This window comes from Thermobia domestica, chromosome 1, assembly GCF_964235325.1.
Source record: "Thermobia domestica chromosome 1, izTheDome1.hap1.1, whole genome shotgun sequence".
In the NCBI taxonomy this organism is placed as follows: domain Eukaryota; kingdom Metazoa; phylum Arthropoda; class Insecta; order Zygentoma; family Lepismatidae; genus Thermobia; species Thermobia domestica.
The window spans coordinates 265,507,498-265,525,602 of record NC_137454.1 but is presented as its reverse complement, the minus strand read 5'-3'; the positions used below and the strand labels follow the sequence as shown (position 1 = coordinate 265,525,602).

At 36.8% G+C, this 18,105-nt stretch overlaps 1 protein-coding gene across 3 annotated transcripts in view; it reads right to left on the bottom strand.

The window, feature by feature from the left end:
- LOC145660877 (glutamine--fructose-6-phosphate aminotransferase [isomerizing] 2-like) overlaps nt 1–18,105 on the bottom strand; it is a 364,008-nt gene that overhangs the window by 314,313 nt on the left and 31,590 nt on the right. For all 3 annotated transcript variants that reach the window (XM_081726310.1, XM_081726317.1, XM_081726323.1), the window contains exon 3: nt 10,352–10,498. In XM_081726310.1, coding sequence (XP_081582436.1) covers nt 10,352–10,498 — 147 coding nt within the window. The remainder of the gene's footprint in view (nt 1–10,351; nt 10,499–18,105) is intronic.

Here is an 18,105-nt window from a genome sequence, read left to right as displayed (position 1 = left end):
ATCTACTTAACCCATTTGAAAATGTGTAGTTTGACCGCTGCCCGCATATAGGGACTCCAGGACATACGTCCCTAGATTGCAAAGAAGGTTCACAAGCTCATCAAGTTGATGGTGACAAACTCTGTTCTCCAGGACATTACAATGACCGTGGACGATTATGTTACGTTCGAAGACAATACTCAATTCCAGCCCTTGGACACGACATCAAGTCAACAAGGAACTGCTTCGGGTACCGAAGGCGATTTTGATTACGACTACCTGGATGCAAATCCTTCTCAGGAAACCGCATTTTGGAGATCATGGAGCGAAACGAAATTGCGGGATACTGTAGCAGCTTATAACAACGCACCCAGTGGTAACAAACTCAAGGATGAGAAACGTGTAGCAAGAGTTGACATCGGTACAAGTGACATCATTCGGATGAAACTATTCCTGGACAAGGCATCCAAGCGGACCAAACTAGCAGAACTCCGAGAATCTGTCAAAGCATGGTGCAAAAATCAACGCGCTGCTCCGAATTTTTTCAGGATCACTGAATAAGGCATTGCCGTGGAAGCATTGGAACAATCGCGGAAGCTAGGGGTTACTGGTTTCAAGGCATCACGATTCTGGATCCGCCGACTATTGACAGAAATGAACTGGGGTTCCAGGAAAATCACAAAAATCATGACAATAGCAGCCAAAACAGAAGCACTGGAACGTTCAAACGAATTCGACAGCTACATTCAACAAATCAGCCGGAAGATTGAAGAGGATAACTACAATCTTGATCAAATTGTGAATCTTGATCAAAATGGATTCAATTATGAATTACTAACACCACGAACTCTAACTCAACATGGAGTAAAAAATGTCGAAACTCAAGTAAGATGCGAATCAAAAGTGACACATTCTTACACAGTCCAGGAAGCGATTTCGGCATCAGGAAAACTCGTGGGCCCGACTGTCATTGTGCTTCGCGAACCATCCGGGAAATTTGGATCAAGGGTCCAATGTAAAATCCCTCAGATCCCTGGACTCATAATCAGAGCCAACAAGTCAGGAATGATGACAAAGGCAATATTCAAGGAATACGTGCCACATCTTTTTCGAGACGTTGGAACTCTGTGTCTTTTGTTGAATGACGACCCAGTCATCATGAGAGATCCGGACTTATATCAAGAGTGTCCTGACTTACATCCAGGAACAATCACTCCAGGCTGTACTTCCTATGGACAGCCATTCGATGTGGGATATATTCTTTACAGAAAAATGATGGTGAAGCGTGCCCACAAGCATGTTCGGAATGAAAGACTTGGGCACAAGCTAGACATGACAAATTGGTATTCCAGTGCTCACTTGATTGGGGTAACACGAAATCAGTTGGAATCACCCGGATTCCAACATATGATCAAGTACGCTTTCGGCAAATGTGGATACATCGACCTTCCTGATGATTTTAGTTACCAGTCAGTGAGAGACTTGTCTTTACGTTTCCACACAAAGGATCCAGCTTTCTCGACATGTTCGATTCCGGACGACGAACACTGCATGGGAAAGAGTTTTATTCAGTGCAGTTGGTGTCTCCAACCACTGTGCTTTTATCACTTCTTCATGAACAATAGCATGGCCGCACCCCTCCACGAGACACTCAAGCCTCAATATCACGCCGTAGAGTGATCGTCATGCACATGGCCCTCATACCTGCATAACAAAGCTACAGTCCCGGCAGCTACCACGTTGCTACGACCGTGGTGTGTGACTTACGTGGGTCTCACAAATAGACCAGAACAAAAGCCAAGCTTCAGCAAACAACATTCGACGGAGCCGTATCTTCTAGACTGCTTCCACCAGACGGGTCGTCGGAAAGTTGAAGGACGATATCTTATAAACGATATACTTTTTGAAGCCTTTCCAAATGATGACTTCGAGGTAGACTTCGCGTGGGACCCTACGAGGGCCCTGGAGCAAACATTTTCATTTAGATAAATTGCACGTTTTAAATACTGTAAAACATGTTTTCGAATTTTGACATCTGTATCACAGTTTTGGAATTCTAGTGGTGGCCATGCACTGTTTTCAAATTTTGAATCTTCCGCCATTTCACACAGAGTTTGCATTGAGCTGTGAAACTTCTGTTAACGTTTTTCTTTTAACACTAGCTTTCAAACGATATGCTACTTTCTCCTCTTTTCAATTGCAAATTTTGAGTTGGACCCCACTTAGGACCCTGCGGAGACCCTGGGGCAAATATTTTCACTTCGTTAAATTATGCTTTTACAATGATGAAACACGTGTTTTGGCGTTTTAGCATAGGTTTCAACTTTTAGGGGTAGCAACGTACTTTATGGAAACCTGCTATAGAAAATAGGTCAAAATGTTCTATATATTTTAGCCCCTGCAAAGGCGGGGTCACTTCCGGGCAAGAAACGAACACCTGTTTTGGAACTTGCTCGAGAAGTCCTATCAGGAAATAGATAGAATGTCTCCTAATTCAAGGTGCAGTTTCGATATCATCCCTGGTAAGTCCCTTAAAATTGTAGGTTTGGCAACATCGCAGTTGACGTAATGGTAGGGGAAGTAAAAAGAAAAAAAATAACGAGACTTCTCAACACAGCTCACAGTTTGCTGTTTGAAATACTCAGTTCTCTTTTTATAACTTAATGTAATGATACATTTAAAACATCATAGTACTTGGTAAATGCAGAAAACTTGGTTGTAAGTAAAGCACACACGCTTTCCGACCAAAATATTCGTTAAAAAAAGGGAGGGGGAGTTGTTAAGAAATTCGTTCTCTATTCATGAATAGGAACGGAACTTCATAGTTGTTTCGATAGCCATGCGAGCTAAGTTCTTGCGTTCTGTGCGGATATAGTACTTTTGAACCTGGTTCGAATCCCACTCGATGCTCTTACTTTATTTCATTTTGTAATTTTTCATTTACTTTTGCCGTACGCTTTTATAATATATGTATTACACGGAGGTGATGGACAACTTTCTAATTTATCCAAAAATAAGAGGGTGTACAGGTGTAAAACCTTTTCTATATATCCCATTGTGATTCCTTCTTAGTACAAATTACTTCTTGCATCGATCCGTAAGATTTTTGTAAACCTGAAAATAAATCCGGAGTTCTAGTGTCCAGAAGATCACTATCAGCCCTAATACCTCCTCCATCACTACCAGAACGCAGTTCATATTATTATTATTATTATTATTATTATACACTTCTTTAGCGTAGGAGACCTGGATCGATTCCCGGCGGGAGCTCATGTGGTTCGGGGCTTACGTTAAGCTGTAGGTTCACTTCTCACATAGCCTCGCTGCTGAAAGGGGCGCTAAACTCAAAATCAAATATATTATTATTATACGCGTCTTTGGTGTGGCAGACCCGGGTTGATTCCCGGCAGGTGTTCATGTGGTTTGGGGCCTACGTTCAGCTGTAGGTTTACTTCTCATATAGCCTCGCTGCTGAAAGGAACCCTAAAATCAAAATCAAATATTATTATTATTATTATTATAAGTAGGGAATTAAAAAAAAGGTTTTAGGGTATTAAATTTGGTGAGACATTTTATTTCCTCCCAGTTTGTTGTTGCACCCAGGGTCGTAACTTGTTGGGGGCATCGGACAACTGTCCCTTCCAGAGAAGTTCCCCGCCGTTCGATGAGGGTCCATGTTAAGACATTTTTTTTTTCTTTACTCCATATACGATACGAAGATGAAATTATAAATGAAATATCAAACAGATTCACTACATTATATAAACAAAACAGCACACAAAACGTAAATAAAACAAAAATGAGCCCATTTCAGTAAAAAAGTCTACTATTAGGTGCCCTAGAAATAATATGTATTAGTATGACTTGAGATTTGTCAATATTGTCCCCTTAATTAATTTGTCATGTATGAAACGGGCTCAGGGGCGCAACTAATGGAACCGCAGACCTTGCTGTGCGGGAGGGCCTACAGGCTCCTAGGGTCCATAAAGAGTAAGAGAAAGATGGAAAGAGGGGGCCCAAGAATTAGAAAAACAACTTTTCTAGGGACCCTAATACGCGTCTTAATGCTTGCCTCCTCCAGAAAAAAATCTAAGTTACGGCGCTGGTTACACTTATGGACTGTATGTTGTTATCTTGATGTATCAGAACCATTTTAGATAGGTTTTCACGACGATCTCATTTTTTACTTAAACGTCTTAATAGCTCTCAATAGTACCACCGTTTGCTAGACTATCTCACAAGAATGTTCTCAGTTTCATGAAACATTGATCATGGTCTTACCCCGAACAATCTTTCATGAGTATTTTGCGAGTGGAGATGAGGTGTATTCTCTACTGCTTTCAAATCGGGTGATTTTCAGGTTCCAAGTAGTAGTGTTGTCAACGGTTAGAGCAGCTCGGCCCCCGGCTCAGTCACCACCGAGCCGAACTGAAAAGTGACCCGAGCCAACAGCTCATCCAACCGTGCCGGCTCGAGCCGATGGTTCATTCCAACTGAGCCGGCTCGAGCCAATGGCTTACCTGAGCAGAGCCGAACCGAGCTGATGGCTCATCCCAACCGAGTAGGCTCGAGTCGATGGCTCACCTGAGCCTAGGTGAGCCGAGCCGGTAGCTCATCTCAACCGACCCGGTTCTAGCCAATGGCTCACCTGAGCCGAGCCGAACTGAGCCAATGGCTCATTCCAATCATCCCGACTCGAGCCGGTTGACACCACTATTTCCAACTCGATGAAGTTTTTGCATAGCTATCGTAAAGAATTAATCGACTTAAGCAGTGTTTAGTAGTTTTCATCGGTTCAGGTGAGTAGGGCCATGGTTTTCATGCCCCTTCTTTGGTTATGACCCGAGTACTCTAAATCATATCTTTAACAGTTTTCTGAGCATACAGAAAAACAACTGAGAAAGGTGATAAATTTCCTTCTATCGCTTGTTGAAATCGAGGAAAGCAAGATCGCCTAGAGTAGACTCGAGAGGCACACGTAGCAGCAAGTATACAGTATGTTCACCATTTGCCAACCTTATTTTAGTATGAGCAGTGGTCGGAAAGTTACTTTTCAAAAGTAGCTGCTCTACAGCTACATGATAAAAATTGTAGCTCGCTACAACTATTAGCTACTTTTCCAGAAACGTATTCGCTACTTAAGCTCTTGTCACAAATACAGTTTACTTGGCATCATGCATTATAATATGTCATTCCATCTACATACGTAACTAAACTTAAAAGTTTGGTTAAAATATTACATGAAAGCTTTGTCTGTCAATTTGCATTTCACAGTAAAGTATGCATTTTGTCTGCTCTTTTTAAAGTATATATATATATATATATATATATATATATATATATATATATATATATATATATATATATATATATATATATATATATATATATATATATATATATATATATATATATATATATATATATATATATATTACCCCCTTCCCCCCAAAATGTATATGCTTTCGCTGCTAGAATGGCATGTAGGTCTATTTTAAGAGTCATTACTATCCTTTTGACCGACTGTTAGTACGCAATTTATTTCAGAAAATTTTCTTGTAATATTGTTGCAAAATAATTGGAGACAGAAATCAGAAAACAATCATATTTTCTCCCTATCATCATATAAAAATGTACTAAAAATTGTGAGGAAATGTTAGAGTTACAAAATATTTTTGCGTCCTGGAAAAGGTTTATTTGTAGCTTTAGTGCAAAATTCACTACACACTATAAAAATATGTAGCTCAAGCTACAGGTTTGGACTTGTAGCGCAGCTACATCTAGAGCTACAAAATTTGTAGCTTCGCTACAAATAGCGCGCTACTTCCGAACCGACTATAAGATCTATTAGTAACAACTATCACCTAGTATAACTTGTGTCATATACTGTATATAAGGAAAAGTTGATGACAAAGTAACGCGATACATTTTAAAAGTAATTAATCAACAGATTGAACTCTAGACAAGATATTTCACGTTTCTATCAAATTATATTTCTATATCATCATTGTGCTTTTAATGTGCCTATATTAGGTCTATTCAAAATTACCCTATATATATATATATTCAAAAGTTTGGACTACCATTTAGAAAATTAATTTCCGATAACTCATGAATCTTCACGCTTACGCTGTGAAGCATGAGAGAACATCAGCGTGTCGTTGTTGCCCAAATTGATACTCATTAAACACTTTTGCTGATATCTCCAACAGAACAGCAGAGTGTATAAACAGTAAAGAAAATGTGAGCTAATTGTCACTTGAATATCTTTTCTCCAATGAAAATCCTGCGGTGCTGTATGGATACGAAACATGGTGTTGTAAACAAAACCTGTGAAGTTTTATTTCCAATAATAAAAAACATAGTTCTTTTTAGTGTTTGTTTTTCAAATGGCCAATAAAAACCATGGCCATACTCACCTGAATTGATAAAAGCTACTGAACACTGCGTAAATCCATTAATTCTTCAAGATAGCTATGCAAAAAATTTATCGAGTTGGAAATTTACACCTGACTTTACAAGAACTTTGTTTTGTGACAATCCTCTTCACAGCCGAACCAAGGATTTCTTTAAGGAGAGATCGATACAGGAAGGCTCACTAGCCGGACATACAGTCATTTCCATAAAAGCGACAACCGATCTAACCTCTAGCGACGAAACTCTGTCCATTTGAATGTGTTGAATGAAACGTGCCAATTCTAATTGTGCAATTGGTTTAAATTGGTTGGCTCGCGGCTTGTTCATCACAGAGCCGAGCTCAGAAAGACCGCTCTCATATCACGTCTCCCGAGATGTGGCGGACCTCAACCTAGCCGAATCTATAGAGGATGGTTCATCTCAACCGAGTCGAACAGAGCGGATAGCTCATCGCAACCTAACCGGCTCTGTGGTGCGCATTACCTAGCTTTTATTGGGTACCTCTACTAGAAGGATAAACCCTAAAAATCCAACTAGATATGCGTCAATTGTTGAGGAACCGTGCAACTTCTAATGCTACTGTGAGAATTTGCGTTGCAGATTTCTAAAAGGTCAAAGGTATTTTTTAATTAACTTCGCTGCAGTGCACCTTCAATAATACTGACCCAGAAAAAATTGATGTCATCCATGACAGTATTGCAAAATTAAAACCTTTGGAGTGCTATAGAAATTATAGGCATTTTGCATCAGAAGTTACAACACCCAATGATGAAGTTTTGAAGATACAAATGTGGCAGAGCATGAGGAAAATATTGACGAGGCAGGTTCCCAAATCTGAATACTGAGCACAGTTGGCAGCGAGTTCAGTGTTTTTTCTAGGTGTACGTTTCCCCCTCGAAGTTGAAACATCGCCCTGCGCAGGATCTAACAAGTAAGATATACTAAATAGTGTCCCACTATGGCCTCAACTCACTTTGATTTCTCTTCAGACAAGCTTTTCTATAGAAAAATGTGAAAGATATCTCACTTTTGAGCACATCATTTATCTTTAAAAAGAGGATACAACCAGGTTTTTTAAAAAATATCATAATTCAACGTATGGCTTACATCTACTACTTTGAACCTGAGACAAAACCGATTTGAAAACAGTAGAAAACACACCTCACCTCCTCTTGTAAGATACTAAGTGAGAATGTTCGGAGTAAGGTGATGGCCAAGGTATTATGTAACTGAGTGCATTCTTGTGAGATGCAACTGATTCTAGCAAGCGGTGATACTATTGAGAGCTATTAAGACTTTTAAGTGAAAAAAATGTGAGATCATCTTGAAAACCTATCTAAAATGGTTTTGATACACCAAGACAACAATGAAGTCCATACTTGGAAGAAATAAAATGTCTCACCAAATATAGTACCCTAAAACCTTTTTTATATTATTTATTTATTTCCTACTTATAATAATAATAATAATAATAATAATAATAATAATAATAATAATAATAATAATAATAATAATAATAATAATAATAAGAAGAAGAAGAAGAAGAAGAAGAAGAAGAAGAAGAAGAAGAAGAAGAATTGCGTTCTGGTAGTGATGAAGGAGTTATTAGATCTGATACTGATTTCCTGAACACTAGATCTCCGGATTTATTTACAGGTTTTCGAAAATTTTATGGATCGATGCAAGTTATTTGCACTAAGGGGAACTCACATTGGGATATATAGGAAAGGTTCTATGTCTGTACACCTTATTTTTGGATAAATTAGAAAGTTGTCCATCACCCCCGTGTAATACATATACTATAAAAATGTACGGCAAGAATGACTGAAAAATTACAAAATAAAAAAAAGCATCGAGTGGGATTCGAACCAGGTTAAAAAGTATTGCATCAACACAAAAATAGACTACTAACACGCATGGCTATCGGAATAACTAGAGAACGCTCCTTCAGTTGCATTGAATTCCTTAACTACCCTTGTTTTTATGACGATCTTTGTTTTTCGTTGAGAAGTGTGCGTTTTTTCTTTTTTTTAAAAAAGAAAAAAGTTTGCTGCATTAATGCTAAGGTATTGTTTTGTACTAGAAGTATCGTAATATACTAGAAGTAACAAAAGAAGAACTGAGAATTTCGAACAGCAAACTGTGAGCTGTGTTCATAAGTCTTGTTTCTTTTTTCATTCCTTCCCCTCCTCTCACTCAGAATGCGTTGTTGCCAAACTTAGAATTTTAATGGACTTAGAAAAGTTTGGGCATGCAATTATATATTGGAGAAGTGTACATGCCCCAACTGAAGATGAGGATGACGATATAAAAGACAGTTTTTTACGAAGAAGTGGAACTGATATTTGACCAACTCCCGCGATACCATATGAAAATTCTATTAGGGGACTTCAATGCGAAGGTAGGACGAGAGGATATCTTCAAACCGATTATAAGGAACGAAAGTATGCATAAGGAAAATAATGACAACGGTGTTAGACTCGTGAACTTTGCAACATCCAGAAACCTAATCGTGAAGAGTACAAAATTCCCACATCGTGACGTTCGTAAATACACTTGGACATCACCAGACGGAAAAACACATAATCAAATTGATCATGTTTTAGTAGATAGAGGAAGGGAATCTAGCATAATTGATGTCCGGTCGTTTAGAGGGGCTGATTGTGACACTGATCACTATCTGGTAGCAGGGATAATAGGAGAGATATTATGTCCGAAAACGGTGAGATTTAATTTGAAGAAATTAGAAGAGAGCCAGGTAAGAGAGGAATACCAGAATGAAGTTTCGAATAGATTCTCGGCTTTAGAAGATTCGGAGTGCACTACTGTTGAGGATACTTGGATTGAAATTAGAGATAGGATTACAATTTCAGCAAAAGAAAAATTGGGACACGCGGAAATACGTAGGAACAAACCATGGTTCGACCAGGAATGCATTAAACTAGCAGAGAAGAGAAAACAGGCAAAATTACGCTGGCTACAAAATTCGAATAAAACAACTACACAAAATTTCGCAGGTATCAGGCGGGAAACTTCCCACACTTTTAGAACAAAGAAACGCGATTTTTTCAAAGCTAAAATGAAGAAACTTGAAGATAATAGTAAAAATTAGAACACTCGAGACATGTATAAGGGAATCAAGGAATTTAAGAAAGTCTATCAACCTCGTGCTTATATATTAAAGAAAGCTGACGGAACAGTTCTCACTGATACGGATAGCATCTTAAATAGATGGAAAGATTTCTTTGATTTGCTGAGCACACAGCCAAAAGCTAATGTGCGTAAAGAAATGGAGATACACACCGCAGAACCGTATATTCCAGAGGCCAACCGAATAGAAGTAGAAACCGCTATAAAAAAAATTAAAGAAATACAAATCTCCGGGTGTAGATGAAATTCCAGCTGAGTTAATTTTAGCTGGAGGCGAAAAATTGTGGAACAAGATACACAAATTCATTCTCCTTATCTGGAACAAGGAAGAATTGCCACAAAAGTGGAAAGAATCAATCATTGTTCCAATTCACAAGAAAGGCTACAACACTGACTGTAATAATTATCGAGGCATTTCTCTTCTGTCAACATCCTATAAAATTATTTCAAATATTCTATTAGCAAGATTATATATATGTTATTCACAGTTGACTGCGGCCATAATCCTATACTTTTGTACTTAATACATTCATATTTTATTTATTTCCATGGTCGATTTAGAATATGAATTTAATTTTTAAACGAAAGATAGGTTATCAAATATAACCGAAACAGACTATTTTTCATCTTTTCTCTTAAACTACAACTCTACATTAAACCACCTTATAATTGAGCTTGTTTATTGTTGACGAAGCTTAATGTCAAAACGAGAAAATGAGCTATTCTGATTACATTTAGTAAATTTAGAACTTATTTCAGCGTTCTGTAAAACTGTCGTAAGTTTTCTTTTTCTTTTTTAACTTACCATTATGTACAACAACAAAAGAATGTTCTGTATCAGAGCGCTGAGGATGAGCATTCAATGCATTAGGAATGCCGTGTGTGGCCCATCGTGTGTGAGCTATACCAACATGATTTTCAGTGATTGCATTGAAATCCAATTCTTTTTCCTCTGAAAATAAAAATGGTAGCAATTATAAGAGAAAGAACACAATGCAGAATACTTTCCAAATTATTTGACTAACGTTTTCAAGCAGCATAATTCTAAATCAACACAATCATCTGTTATTCTAGTAAATAAAATTCTGAAAAACTTTTTCTTCTCTTTTTCATGAACTTAACATTCTCCTTTGACACAAACTCCAGGAATGTACATTTTGCTATTTTAATTAACGCAAATTTCATTAACACTCGCAATATGTGTAAGTGGAAAACATTCTTCGATAATATTTTCCGATGTTCAGAAAATCTTCTAACAAATGTAACGTTTCTATCTTGGAAAGAATGATGGTCAGGTTCACGAAGTATTTTACCAAAGAAAGAACCATGAATGATGGTGTATTTCAAGACTAAAATGCATAGAGTTGGAATTTACAGTACAATTTACTTATGAACAGGAGACGCATAAACACTATTTTCTGAAGATCAAAAGTGACAACTAGATTAGTTTGTAAAATTTTGTGTAACTTCATCTTTTTGTTTTCGTACTTTTGTATTTTCATGAATTCTCTGGCACGATTGCAGTTTATCTCTAAACTGTGATTCTTTTAGCTTTGCGAAAGCATTACTAACTGAGTGTATGAAATTACTATTATACCTTTTTAATACAAATTTATGAACAATTTATAGTGAATACACAAATATATATATTATCTGATACTTCCTACCATTTCTACGTATTTATCTCCTATTTCCGGTTTAAGTTTACACCTCTTCACCTCAATCTTTTTACCATTTTTCTTCACTTTCTCTTTTTCATTTCTCTTATTTTTCGATCACTATTTCTGTCTGTCATATTACCTGCTTAACTGATCTCTCGTGGTTATTCGACTCTTGTATCAGCATTTCAATTTCATAATGTGACTTCACTACAACGTATATTGTTTGCCAAATACAACTGTATTACATGTAGATATAAATGAGAATCGAGCGATACAAAGTTAACCGCTAAATGGAGAGGGTTACTCATGTTCAGTTCGTTGCCACTACGCATTATGCAGTCATTAGATAGAACCCTCCTCCTAATCTGCAGAAATATCAATTAAACTCTTCTCACTATCTGAAATCGTAATTCAAACGACAGCATCACATTTTTTTAAGGGGGGGGGGGGTCTGTCATGATTGCCTTACCACTCTCCAACTATCCACGGCTTCAAATTAATACTATAACTCAGTGATTTATCTACACCCCCTAACCCCCCAGCACCCCCCTAAAATTTTCGGACACCCATCCCCACGAAAATAAATTCCTTACACTGTCCCAACTAGGAGGTGCAATATTAAAAAGATCCATTCTCGTTCTGCCTAAAGGCCCTCTAGGACTTTGTAGAAAATATTTTAAATGATCTATCTTTAGGCAGAATGGGAATTCTCGTTCTACCTAATCTTTGAAACAGGGAATTCTATGCGAGGAGGAAATATTTAGGGAAATGCAGCACCGAAAAGCTTGACTTCTAGCGTGTTTGTATGCAGATCGGAACTCACGTATAAAATGGCTGTAGTAAGAGGGCCGGGAACTAAATCCAAGCGGTAAAAATGCAAGGAAAATTCTGACGAGGACAAAATCCATGGAACAAAATCACAGAAGTATATATTGGATGTACCAGTGCACACCCTCTATGATTATTTTTTCAACTGAAATAACTTTTTCTTTCTTTTAAAATGCTGAAAGGTCAATAAAACGTAAAAATGTTATAATAAAAGGGCAGATTAGCTTTAATTACTTTCACACACACCCATATGAAAAGTTCTGGTATAATAAATAGGGATACCTTTAATACGTTTGAAATACGTTTAGCATATTATAGTAAGACTATTCATTTTAATTACGAAAAGTAACTGTGATGCTAGTTGATTTTTAAAAAAAGTCGTTCTTGTATGGTAGCATATAGCAGTCTTTCATTTTGAGTAATGTATATTTATTTTAATTGTGGAATACTGATTTTATTTATTTTTTTTATTTTTATTTTTATTTATTTATTTATTTTTTTTTTTGCAAAGATCAAAATATGAAATATATACTTACTATAACAGTCTTACGTCTTTTATTGAGTTTGTAGCACTTAAAAAAAAAAAAACGTTATTTCCGTAAAGTGCAGAATTTCAGATAACATTTTAGATGCATAACAGTTAAAGAAAAAAATATTTTATTAATCTGTGCCTATGATTCTGTCGCTTGAATTTAGTCCGTTTTGTCTGAATTTTCCTTGGGGTTTGTCTTTTTGAATTTTGTCCTGCATTCACAATATTCTGTTTGGTAATTCTAACAGAGGCTGTAAGAAGAATAATTATTTCTTCAAGTTTCATAATAAATTTTAGATGTTATTCTGCTTGTTCTTCTTGTGCTTCTTGGAAAAATGACGAGGATACAACTCTTTATCAGCAGTGTTATTCACATCTACTTTGGTATAGATGAATGTGATTTTTTATCATAAAATAATAACTGCGAGAAAATGGAAAATTGATTGACTCAGTTGCAAGAAAGGCGTTTGACATTGGAACTGAAACTAAAATAAAATAAACTTAATTCGGTATAATATAAAATTATTTCACATCAAGATTTCATTCACTTTTTCATGCTTTTTCATGCTAAGAGTCGCAGTACGTAAAAGGTGCCACATTTCACATCGTCAAGATATGTTTGGCCATATATAAGAGGATGCATAAGGCGACTCTTAACCCTTTTAGGATTTCCACTTTTTGAGGTAAATTTTGGACTCACTCAAACAGCTGCTGCTTCCTTACTATTTATCGTAGGATCATGGCTCATACCTCATTTTTTTCAGGATAGAGCATACTTCCCAACGGTATCTATAGCTTGTCCGTATTATGTACCAGAAATGGGAAAATCGGGAAAACGGGAAGATTTTTCGAAATTTTTTGCCCCTCTGTCCCGGGCCTGGGTTCACGTAGGGATCTGAATTTAAATCAAAAAATAAAAATAAAAAACGTTGTTATGTGCGTAAGACGTGTGCAAAATTTCAATCTTTTCTCTTGAAAACTAAGGTCGGGAGAAATTTTTGAAAGTTTGAAGGTGATCCATTTTTTCTTATAGGGTGTTCAATAATTATTGTCCCTGACCTATAAGGAGTACTATTTTTCCAAAAAGTTTCCTTTCATAGCAATGCACTTCTTCCACCTATGATGTAAAGCCACTATGCCAGCTTGAAAGAAAGTTTCTGACTGAGCCATGAGCCATTCCTCCACAGCTTCAATAACAGTTGCATTTGAGTGAAACTTCTTCCCCTTGAGGTGCTCCTTCAACTTTGGGAACAAATGAAAAGTCCTCGGGGCGAGGTCGGGTGAGTAGGGAGGATGTTCCAACACATCAAAACCAGCAACATGGATTGCGGCACCAGTAATATGGCTTTTATGGGCCGGAGCATTATCTTGGTGGAATATCCTCCTATTGCTTCGCGTAACTTAGGGATTAGGGCTGCATAATAGGTCTCCGTGAGTGTGTGTCCAACCTCCAGGTAGTCAATAAGGAGCACGCCCTTCGCATCCCAAAAAATTGTAGCCATAACCTTGCATGCTGATGCTTGCACCTTGCACTTGCGTGGGGGAGGCGAACTGCTGTGCCGCCACTCCATGCTCTGTCGTTTGGACTCGGGATCATAGTGGTGGAGCCACGTCTCATCCACTGTCATAAATCTATCACAGAACTGTTTCAGGTCTGCCCCCATAACCTTCAAACCAGCCCTTGAACGTCGAACTCCGTCTTTCTGATTTTCACGAGATAACATTTTGGGTACCCATCGCGCTGACACCTTTCTGAATCCCAAGTGTTCATGCGCAATGGTTTCCACTGAGCCTACAGAGATGTGCATGATGTCTGCTAACTGTTGCACCGTGATTCGTCTGTCTGCTATAATCGTATCATGCACAGCATCAATGTTTTCTGGGGTGCAAGCTTGTTGTTGGAGGACCAGTACCAGGGGCCTATTGACAGCTTTTCCTACCGCAACGGAAGTCGCGGCACTCGTTCTTTACCACCTGGTAGGAAGGAGCCCCATCACCCAACACACTGATCATGTCCTCATGAATCCCCTTTGGGCTTAACCCCTTTTTCTGGAGGTACTTGACAGCTAGTTGTTCGGTTTTCTCTATTTTTCAAGCTAGGTGCCACCTCTCACACCTGAAACGACAAAAAATAATATTAATATAGCAGCTATGGTTCTGAAATTTAGCATATAGGCTTCTAAGACATTAGGCTACAATATCCCCCATCAGCCATCCCAGCTCAAGTATTTTAAATATGCCGGGGACAATAATTATTGATCCTCCCTCGTGTATATATATAAATGTATAAATATATAAAGTGCGGAACAAGAATAAACGACCAAAATGCCATTAAAAGTAATGGCATTTATGGTCGTTTATTCTTGTCCCGTGCTTTATATATCTATCTATCTATCTATCTATCTATCTATATATATATATATATATATATATATATATATATATATATATATATATATATATATATATATATATATATATATATATTATATAAACACTTCAAAAATGTACTGCATCATTACTATTTTCTTCAGTATAACAAGATTCTTCCAACGGTACCACTCACATGTCCATACACCTGAACCGGATAATTCGGGAAAAACCCGAATTTTTTAAAAATCCCGCCAAAACACTTTGCCCCTCGGCCCGGGCCTGGCTTCACGTCGGAATCTGATTTAAAAAAAAAAAATCGCTGCTATGTACATAATACGTGTGCAAAATTTCAATCTTACATCTTGAAAACAAAGGGCGGAAAAAATTATTGAAAGTCTGAATTTAAGCCCTATACATATATATACATATTATAAAAATGTACTGCGTCATTACTATTTGGTCTAGAATCATGGTTCAAACGCCATTTTCTTCAGTATAATGACCCCTTTCCAACGGTATCACTCAAATGTCCATATCATCCACTTGAATTGGAAAATCGAAGAAAGAAAGAAAAAAAACGGAAATCTTTCTGAAAAATCATCCCCTAGGAACATTTGCGCCCCTCGGTCCCGGCCCTGGTTTCACGTAGGAACCCCCAAAAAATTGAGAAATACCCAAAGGTACACACAATCCATATGCAAAGTTTCAATTTGATATCTTGAAAACTAAAGGCGTGAAAAATCGTTGAAATTTGCCATAAGAAAAAACAAGTCACACCCCTCCGCCCCCACTTGATCACCCAAGTTGAACATCCGGTTCTAAAACGCATCTAGAGCGTTATTTGGCCCATCCCTGACTTGACCAATAAAAAGAATCCAGCTTAAATATTTTTTATAGAACCTGAATAAGCGGTCAAAGACGATACTGCGCCATGGTATAAAAATATACCATAAATCCTAAAAGGGTTAAGAAAGTATGTTAGTGTTCTACATCACAACTCCTTTTTCGATATCACCTTATCAGCTGGTTTGTCTTATATACATAATTCTATACTATATGCAATAGTCTTATCTATATACTTTTATTTTCACATTTATATTGTCAATGTAAATAGCAGCAATACAAAATATCAATATCAATATTGAAATACTTGTACGATTTTCGTACATACTTGATCAAAAGGTCAGATAATCGGGGATAAGGGCTGTCTTACGCATCCTTTTGTATTGTTTGCTTAATATATGACCAAACATGTCTTGAGGATGTGAACTGTGGCACCTTTTACGTACTAAGAGCAGTGTGGTTTTAACGGGTAGGCCGGGTAGGCAGGGGCCTACCCAAAAATTATGAAAAAATATATATAAACACTAAAAGATACAATAAAGAGTAAATATATTTTCCACTCTTTATATTAATGGTCAAAAATTATTTAATAAACAGCATCAACCACTACTGTAAAAGTAATTTCTTATTGTCATTAATCAATCAAATGTGCATATGTATCCATATGAGAGGGAGCGGGCCTACCCAAAATTAAAATCATAAAGCCGCCCTTGATTACGAGCCTTAGTATGTTGGACGTGAACTACTGGAAAACTGAATAAAATTTTGTTGTGAAATGACTTGATACTAGACCGAAGTAAGTTTGTTTTATCTTCGTTTCAGCTACAATGTCAAACGGTTTTCTTGCAACTGAGTCAATCAATTTTCCATTACTCAGCAGGTAGCTTTTCTTAAATCACATTCATTTTTATTGAATAGATGTGAATAACACTGTTAATAACAGAACTGTATTTAGTCATTTTTCCGAGGGGAACAAGTAGAATAACATTTAAAATTTATAACAAAATTTAAAGGAATGGTTATCCTTCTTACAGAATCTGTTACAATTACTAAAGAAAAATTCTCTTGAAGAAGTCCCACCCTGGACAGAATTCCTCGTCTCGAAAGATTAGGTAGAACAAGAATTCCTGTTCTGTGTAAACATAAGATCATTTAAAATATTCTCTACAAAGTGCTGGAGGACCTTTACGCAGAACGGGAAGACACCATTATAAATCTTACTATTTTGGTTTTTAAAAGATTTTGAATTCTTGTTTTCAAGTGCCAATAGAATAAAATTACTTACTTTCGACAAGATAAATTTTCAAGCAAACCACGCAACGCAAGATTGAATGAAAATCAACCTTTACATGGCTGTGATCGTCACAACAACGTTTGATCATTCGATTGCCAATAATTTCATCTCGACGTCACACCAAGCATGAGAAAGTCGACGCCAATTGGCTTTTGCTTAGGAAGGAAATCCAATGCAATCGTTCGTTGCATAAACGAATTTTAAAGTTGAAAAAAAAAAAAAAAAAAGCTAATTAAAAAGCTACTAAAAGCTGCGCACACACATCCAGATTTTTTGAACACTCCCCCACTCCCCTAGGTTCAAAATTCTGGATAAATCACTGCTAAAACTACGGTTCAGTTACGCCTATTTTATTATATATATACACTTTTATTTATTATATATAAATATATATAATGCAACTTCATACAACAACAACTTTTGATTGAACAAAGAATATTCACCGATTGTACTATTTAATTCTTAAATGTTGTTATTACTTCACCAAAGGGCTGTTGCTATTGTCAGAACACACAAATTAATGTGAGTTCTGAAGAACTTATTTGCATCATATTCCATAACTGATATTTATCAACAATCCACCTGTAATTAATTAAAATTTGAGGCAATGTCGTTTTTTTAAAATTCAAATACAGATTTGCTACTTTTACGTACATTTGAAATACTTCAATTACACTGAAAAACTTTTTTTTTTTTTTAAACAATTAATCACTTAACACGGAAATTCTCTAAATATCCACCAAACCACACTTTAAAACTAGGTGTATTTTAAACAAACTATATTGCCTTAAATTATATAGTGGAGTGGATTAGAGGAAAAATTCATAAGAATCATGCATATTGTGATAAGAACATAAAATTTTGCACCGAGTCTACTAATATAGTAACAAATAAATTCTGACGCAGACCCCAAAAATCTGAGGCCAATTTCCTGGAATTCCAGGCGCTGGAACATCTGGAGCACTGGAGAACGGTATGTTATCGCTGGAATAGCCATTACGTGAAAACGGCTTGACATACAGAGCCAA